Raw genomic sequence first — 8,414 nt, 5'->3', positions numbered from 1 at the left:
TAAAATTACATGAAGAAAGCATTGCCACGTTTTAGAGAACTGGATTGTTCCCACAGTCACAATTAAAGCCAAGTTTCATTGAATCAAAATCATTCCTGTGGGTCTAAATTTATAAAATGTGTTTGCTGTTTTAACCTTTACGTCATAAAGGTTTATTACTACAAAGGCATTTACAGTTACATCTGTAGTCCAGTCAAAGTGGCTCAAAACTGCTTTCTAGCCAAGGCATGTTGCTGGTGCCAAATAATTACTGCAGCATTAGGTCCAACACTGCCCTCTACTGCCTAACTTCAGCAGTGCCAACAGATCAATAAATACTTTCAACATGCTTAATCTCAGTGATAAAGGGTAGAAACAAATAACCACACAACACTTTGTAAGTTTCTGATTTTCTTTCTTTTTTGTGGAAATATGTTACAGTTATATTACAGGTATTTAAATGCCCAGAGGGAGAACAAAACCCTTTTTGGAGACACCAGAAACTAACGCTAAAAAGAGGACGACGACAAGAACTTAACCGGAAACAAACTGGTGCCCAACACGTAACCTCTACGTTAGGAGACGTCCAATAAATACTGCAAATGTTGTTAACGCATTTTTATTTAAAAGAAAACAAAACAAGACAAGGAAAACAGGTGTGCTCTCCTCCTTTTGAGTCCTTTGTAGTATTTAGCAGCAAGTGTGTAGCTTCCAGAAACCAAAAAAAACTTGTGGAAAAGCAGTGCACAGGGCCTGCAATCAACCAGAGTTTTTATACACAAGTAAGAACAACAACAAAACATAAAAAAAAAAGTGGGATAAGTGCTGAAGTTTTACCATCTTCCTGCCTCAAAACTCACCAAATCATCCAACCTTCCCCAAGCTTCAGGATCTTTAAACATTCAAAAGACGTAATCAAAACTCGGCTGGTGGTTTTAATCATTTTTATTCCTTACGTATAAGAGCTTTTATTTCTGGTGGTTTACAAAATCTACTTTTACCAGTGCGAAAACATTCTGGTTGAATGCAGACATCTCCCCGCTTTACATCGGCTTCCATTGGATTTAAAGTAACTTATAAAATATATCATAAAATGTCTTCTTAAATGGAAACCGATAAGTCCATGTACAAAAGGTTCTCTCTTATATATAAATTACACCAGTCTCTGATGAAGGTGGTGGTGACGATGTCTCCATTCCTGCTAGTAAGGTTCATCTTCAAATAAAACCCTCCCATACACACTCACATGCTCAACGCACACACACACAGACATGGACACACAGACACATACACACACGCTGAGAGCCGTGTGACCGTGGTCAGCACGCCCGACTTAGCTACACAACATGCTCTACATATTACCCATAGTAGAGAAGAAAACAACAACAAAATAAACCCCTCTATACCCACTGAAATGAAATCTCTGCACATACAGTAACGCTACATCTCCTCTTTCTTCTTCTCTTCTCTGTATGCAAGACCACAAGCATGGTGCAGTTTCGGGCGTTTGGATGGAGGGCGCCTCCTCAGCTTCAGCTGGTGACCCTCGCTGCCGCCTGTCACTGTAGCTGCCTTTGTTCTGGCTCCGCCGCTGTACGAACCGATGGGTGACGCCACCCAGCAGGGTGAGGGAGGGGCGGCGGTGGTGGTGGTAGGGGTGGGGGAATGTGTGTGACTACTGACCGCGGAAGGGGAGGGGGGGCCGGACCTCAACAGTCAAACCGCATCTCCAGCGAATCGTCATAGCCCCGGTTGTCGTGCCCCGCCCCAGATAGGAAGGCGGCCGTGACAGGCGCCCCCGTGGCTGTGGTGACGTTAAGGAGGGTGTTGCCCGGGGAGCTGGTGGCCGGGCTGCGCAGGGCCGCTGCGGCGATACTGGTGAGGTTGATGCCCAGCGTGAGCCGGGTCTGCTCCAGAGCTTTCTCTGGCACGGCGAAGGCCTCCAGCTTCTTCTCGCCATTGGCCATGTACGAGTTCTGGCAGCCGCGACAGATGCAGTCCAGGCAAGCCTGAGAACACCGAATGGGATCAATAACATTTAACAAAGAACAACATAATAGATGATGTTTGGGTTATAGCTGCGCGTTTTATTGGTCTTCTGGTTCACTTCGACATTATGTTTTTGTTTCTTAACGAACTTTGGAAACCACCTTTAAAGTTTCAAATATAAATAAAGGTATTATTAAAAAGTAAATATTAAGTTTAATTTGCCTTCTAACAGTTTTCAAGACATCTCATCACTTCTACACACTTCAAAATGATTGCCTGTTGTGTAATCTGCATATAAAAGATGGATGTAGCCACTGTGATGTCATCCGTGGATGGGTGAAGTCCAGTAATGAAGCCTCAAGTTAAGCGTTTATGGCATAATGATCAGCTGGTGACATTCGAGTACATGCCTATTGACCGACAGCATGTCAGCAAACCTGAGATAAGCCTACTTTCTGATTGTAACAATGATCATAATTTACAATACGGACTTAATGTTTTATTCAATATGACCATAAACTAGTGACCGAGCCCATAAAGTCACCAAGAAAGTGTTTACTGAAGGCACAGAAAAGGGGAACTGAGGGCTGGAGTCACTCCCTCTTGTCCATTAAGAAAAAAGTGCAGTTTTCAGTGGCTATGTCCACCTTACAGTTGAGAGCAGCTATTACCACTCAACACACAACTTACAGAAAACCAAAAGCCGTCCATTGCTTTGATTTGAATTTACAGTTTAATATGATTATTTTCATACAGAGATGCCAGTTTCTTACTTCAATACAATGCAATTAGTTTCAATTTGATGTGATAACAAACAGAAGCGATTTTATTAGTGTATGGATGGTGTGTGGAGCATTCTCACCTTGCGGTTTGAGTAACAGGGGCAGCGTTGCCCCCTACAGGTCAACACTGAGGGGTTCTGGGTAGCCCGGCCGCACTTGCAGCCCTTCTTCTCCACAGGCTTCTTGTACAGTGGCTTCGAGGGGCTGGGTGGGTGTGTGAGGGGGTGAGCGTGAGGGTGAGGGGGTACTCTGTCACGGGGCTGCGTGCGGGGTTTGGGGGCCCCTTGCCTGGCCTTGGTGTACGACTTCTTGGCGGCACCGTGGTGCTCCACAGTCTTTTTCAGAGCCTTGTTGGGGACAAGTACAGTCTTACCCACCTTTGGGGTGCTGCCATTAGGTACCGGGGCTAGGTGGGGGTGAGGCGTTGCTGCAGGGAACTTAGGTTCCTGTTTGGTGGTGGCACCAGGGTTGGGGTGGTGGGGGGAACTGTTGGCACCAATGGGGGGCCCTCGTAGGAGGCTGGAAATAGGGAGGGGCTGCACCTTCTCGCTGTCGCTTTCTGAGCGGGAGCGTTTGCGGTGGCAGCGAAGCGGTATACGGGGGGTGACTGCAGAGGGCTGAGGAGGGGGCTGCAGTGAGGGCTGCGGGTGTGGTTGGAGGCCACGGGAGCTGTTCTCTGAAGGGAGGGAGGCGATGAGGCGGGATGAGTCTTGGCCTGATGGGCAGTGAGGCCCGTTTCGGCTAGACTGAGGTACAGAGGGGTGGCAGCCTGGCTGAGAGTTGGGCTCAGGTGAAGGGTCAAGGTCAGACTCCGTCTCTAAAGTTCTGAGCACCTCCTCTACACTCAACAGTAGTGGCCCCCCGCCGTGTTTCAGGTCGTCCCCGAAAGCGCCGATGTCACAAAGTCCCGTCTCTGAAGTGCCTGTAACACTCATGCACACTGGGATCTCCTCTGAGAAGCTCTCCTGCTTCGTGGTGATGGGGTGCAGTCTGTCTGAGCTGACCAGGCCGTTACAGTCATGCAGTCCGTTAAAGCCCACGGGGCTCGGTTCTTCCACCTTGAGCTCCTTTGTTGCTGGACCGCCATCGGGCTGACCCACCTCAGAGGTCGACACGGTCTGTGACAAACGAACAGAGTCTGAGACATCCTCCGCTTCTGGCTCACTCTCCGCCAATGTCAGGCCCTCATTGAGGATAGCCTGCAGGTCAGGTGAGTCACTGGCAGCGCTGGCTATGTGTGGTGCAAGTGGCGACTGTGTGATGTAGAGACAGAGCTTCCTGTAACAGTGGACGAGCAAAGAGAGCTGCCGGTTTTCCTCAAAGCGGGAATAGTCCTTGCACCAGCTGCAGGACGGCTTCAGCTGCATTCTCTGACCCTTACAGCCTCGACAGACGTAATGCTGACATGACGAGTTGGTGGGAGCGATGGGGTCCTGCAGCAGGTTGCCTGAGCATGAGAGGACAGGGAGAAAAGGTAAAAAAAAACATGAATGAAATTGCAGATATCACAGGAACAGGCAGAACAGCCCACATAGATGATTAAGTGGCCATTGCAGGATCCAGAAAAGACAGCATGAATTTTTATTTCTGGTGTAAAATAAGCCTTTGGGGTGTGAATGGGCGAGTAATGATGTCCATGGGGGGGTGTCACTCCACCTCTCAGCTTTGGACACTGGTGGGGCACTAGAAGAAGATGACTGATGGGTTCTCTTCCTTTTATACCGCTGTGCAAACACTAAAAAAACGAATACACTAAATTTGCTAATAGATTTCAAGCAAATTTATGCCTATTTGCACACTTCTGCAAATAACAATAAATACAATAATCAGTATTTATCATAACAAGTTCAAAGTGAGGTTGCCGTTTTTGTGTGTGTTTTTTTTTTAAATAAATGACACAGCATGTGGTCTGCATATATTTAAGGTAATGAGTCTGCATTACCCTAGTTAATGTTTACGGTCCTTTGATAAAGGTTAAAAGTGTATATTTTCCTTTGGGGATAGCAAAAATGTTTTATATGCATGTAAAATCATAAACATAGCAACACGCCTGGTAATAAAATCCTTAACAAGCCAGCAATCATCATTAACATGAGATAAATTATGGCTTTATTTACAGACGATTGGTTCCTTTTTGCCACAGCTTCCTAAACTGACATGTATTTGTAAACCTGAGCTGTGCTTGGAGGTTTTCCAGAGTGAAAGACAGCCTCTCTTTCAGGGGAGCTTCCTGCTAGAGAGTGCAGCTGCAAAAAGAGGGGGAAGGGATGAAGTTCCATTCACAAGAAACAAGCAGGCCTACACATACGGCTCTGCCTGTTTGACAAATCAAGCATAACTCTATATTTAAATGTCATAAAGACTATTATAGCCATCCATCACAGAGGACATGGAAGTTTCTCAGTCTTCTTGCAATCACAGCACCATAAATATCACCTTTACGTAAATAAATGCATAAATAATTCATCAAACCATCCATTTACTGAGAACCTGCAAAAACAGCAGCCACAGCTTCCTCTCTATATTGGAAATGGTATATACACTCACTCTGGCCGAAGGGAAATGCAATGCATTTTGTATTGGCGGTGAAAACCCTGTATTAAATATACATTAAAAGGTTGACTTTAATATCCAGCCGAAGAAATGCTCCCTATACTTTTATTAAAGTTCGTTTTAGTTCAGTGAAGTAAACACTGTAAGGAGCAGTCTCCTTAAACGACTCCCTTTGCTTTCCTTTCCTAGATGGAGTTGAACATTTCTGTATCTGAGGAGGAGGAGGGTGAGAAAGCAGATTAGGTGCTCAGCATCCAGCATGTGAAGGGGCTGTTATTCAACAGGATGAACCAGAGAAACGCCCAGATGCTGCCAAACAGCACCCAGAAGGGGGTGTGTCAGGATGGGTGTAGCTGTGACTTAAGATGCGTTCATGACACCTCGGAATTTACCATATAAACAACCTTTTGGAGAATACAGCAGTTTAACAATGCAGCTTGATTTAAAAAATTTTTTTACAAATTTAAAACAGAACCTGTTAGTTATAACAATAACTAAATGCATAAACAAAAACAAATTATTTAGTCAGTATTGAGATCACACTCATTCAAAGTTAAAAAGAAAAGGGGGGAGGTGTCTTTAATTCAAAGGATTTCCTTTAAATGTAAGCAACAGCAAATAAATAGCTAAATGTGAACTAAAATATATCTATAAAATGTTCTTAATGTGTTCATATGGAAAGAAGCATTTAATTTTAACTTAATTTTTTAAGCACTCGCTCTGGGGAGGGGGATTCTGGATTTACTAAACTTACTTAAAAATAAAAACATGTTTGTCTTTTAAGTTAAGCGGATTTCCTAAAACTACGACCCAGCAAAAAAAATCCAAACAGTAGTTGCCAAATACGTCAGACATAATACTGGCTATAGTTTGATTACCTGGTTTTCATGATCCACAGGAGCCAAAATCGTAAATGCAATTAAATGTGGTTCATTGCCCAGCTCTAAATTTAAGTAAAGTACAAGCACTTCAAGACATATTCAAGTACAACACTTCATATGCGCGACAGCTCAGTTTCCACCATGCTTCTGACTTCTTTTGTAATGTACTCAGACATTTCCGTCAGTGCTTGAACGCAGCACCATTTAAAGGCTCACTCCCACTGTTAAGACAGCTGACAACGTTACCTATAAAACATCCTCTCAATAATAAACACACACATATACACTGGCTTGCTGTTAAATTAAACTATAATATAAACTCACACTTACCGCAGACCAAGCAGGAGAGGGACTGGCGGAAAAACGGCAGGAGCTTGCAGAGCTCCGCAAGAGCCCGGGGGTCTCGGGGGTCGCACTGCAGCACCGACCGGCTCGCAGACACGAAGAGAGAGGTCGCATTCACCGGGTTCATCTCAGCTGTCTGGGCCCGGCGCTCCAGATGTATTAATACGTTAATAAAAACACACCAAAGTCACACAAGAGGATAAACAAACTACCCGCAGCTCCCGCTTCCCGTGAGATAAAATTACTGTTTTTATCAAGGGAGTCCGGTGGGGGCTTTGAAGGGGGCATATAGGTGGATGTCACGGCTTCAGTTCCCGGTTGCTAGATAAATCCCACATGAAGAGTGAAGATCCAGGTTTAGTCATCCCCGGTCACATCCAATCCATCTTCAATGCGCTGTCTTAGCTTTGAAATCACCGCAGCCTCCGATCGGAGATTTGTTTGCATTAAAATGCAGCTTCATGCGCACCGTTTCGGTTCGTTTCCTTCCCATACGTAATTTAAATTAAGACAAAGCATCGTGAGGCACTCCTTCCGTCGCCAGTGGCCTTTTTAACGCTTCTCACAGACACAGCTGGCTAGCTAACTAGCTAGCAGCTCCGAGATTCAAGCAGGCTACTCTGTGACAAAGTGGCCCGGTTTGCAATCGTACTCCCATGATATCCCCATAGTCCACATGCATGCCTGTCCCGAGTTGAGCTGGTGTCACACAGAGCATCAATTACCCCACACCGGGGCGTCAGCGGCTCCTATTTCCTCACTCGGTGCAGCCCCAGCAGGCTCGTTATGGTTGTGTTATTGTTCGCAGAGATTCACGGCGGCTCGAAAACAAAACAGGCCGCCTCGGCTTCAAAAGCTCCTCCTCGGAGAGAAACGCCGACACCCGCTCCTAGACAGGGGAGCTAGCGTGCGGACGAGCAGATGGTGGCGTCCGAAACAAAAATAATATCGAAGCCGCCGCGGTTCTATCCGTGTGGAGCCGAGCAAGCCAGCGGAAGCACCGGGCTCTGGTGACAGTGCTAGCCGTCAGAGCTGCGCCGGGAAGCCGGCTAAAAAAGCAAGGCCGCTCCCCTCTTCGCGGGATTATCGGGAGTCTTTCGTTCTCGTTTCCCTCCTTGGTGGGAATGTGGTGGGAAAAGGGGAGTTTATCAATCCTTCTGGAGCTTTCTTTAGACCTCCCGAATATCAAAGGAGAGAAAAATGATTAATTTCCCTGTTTGTGTACCTTGCTATCGTTAGCCACTGAGTAGTCCTCACACATCCCATCGCGTTTCCTACACATAAACAAGGGGGCGCTGTTTCTCACATCTCGCGAGAACTCGGATAAGGCGGTTCAATTAAAAAAAAAGGAAGAGCGGTAGATCTAACATATTGAGATGATTTATTTCACTTTTTAAACATAATAAACGAAAATTAACCTTCCAGATAGATAGATATTTTATTTTTCAAAGACCACCTTGTTGAAAAAAGCATAACCTATTCTTGGTTTTGATTTAGGAATAGTGACTGATATTTCTGATATTCACATGACGTTTTCATTTCTTCTTTATATCTAAGAAGGCAGTAAGAAAGTCATTAGATTACATTCATTTTTTCTAAACATGACGATGGCAGTGAAAGTGCCCACTTTAAGACTTCACAACTAGACTTAAAATCCAGTGGGCAGCTTTCATCTTCTGTACTCTTTTTGGTACAGTTGGTATGCTGGTATAATGTATGTCACATGTGGAAAAAATGTGCCATTAAAAGACAAAAATCTGAAAGACTATCCTTCCATTGTAAGTGTAAGGCACAGTTTCACTACTGCTGTTAGTGCAGTGACTTCCTATTGAGAAATACTATTACACTTAGTTACATTCAACTGATGACTTCTTCAGTTTCACAC

The 8,414-nt window shown here is 45.1% G+C and overlaps 1 protein-coding gene across 2 annotated transcripts; it reads right to left on the bottom strand.

Moving 5' to 3' along the window:
- Positions 1-505: 505 nt before the first annotated feature.
- Positions 506-7,794, bottom strand: msl2b (MSL complex subunit 2b). 2 transcript variants are annotated; one of them, XM_085362009.1, is made up of 4 exons: positions 6,515-7,794; positions 3,916-4,197; positions 2,831-3,672; positions 506-1,988 (listed from the first exon to the last, which is right to left on the bottom strand). In XM_085362009.1, the coding sequence occupies exons 1-4, from the start codon at positions 6,654-6,656 to the stop codon at positions 1,689-1,691; spliced, it is 1,566 nt and encodes a 521-aa protein (XP_085218135.1). In that variant the 5' UTR covers positions 6,657-7,794; the 3' UTR covers positions 506-1,688. The 2 variants fall into 2 exon arrangements, with proteins under 2 accessions (XP_085218135.1, XP_085218134.1); XM_085362008.1 differs by having other exon boundaries at positions 2,831-4,197.
- Between the last annotated feature and the right edge of the window lie 620 nt (positions 7,795-8,414).

This window comes from Diplotaxodon limnothrissa, linkage group LG9, assembly GCF_057381915.1.
Source record: "Diplotaxodon limnothrissa isolate DT_005_m linkage group LG9, D_limnothrissa_male_GT1.1, whole genome shotgun sequence".
NCBI classification, from domain to species: domain Eukaryota; kingdom Metazoa; phylum Chordata; class Actinopteri; order Cichliformes; family Cichlidae; genus Diplotaxodon; species Diplotaxodon limnothrissa.
This window is presented reverse-complemented; position numbering and strand designations above follow the sequence as displayed.

Excerpts from the sequence above, each read along its gene's own strand:
- msl2b (XM_085362008.1), bottom strand. The coding sequence starts at position 6,656 with ATGAACCCGGTGAATGCGACCTCTCTCTTCGTGTCTGCGAGCCGGTCG. Across the intron at positions 4,198-6,514 it reads CCTCTCCTGCTTGGTCTGCG|GCAACCTGCTGCAGGACCCC; the intron begins GTAAGTGTGAGT and ends TCTCATGCTCAG. Across the intron at positions 1,989-2,830 it reads CCTGTTACTCAAACCGCAAG|GCTTGCCTGGACTGCATCTG; the intron begins GTGAGAATGCTC and ends CGGTGTTCTCAG.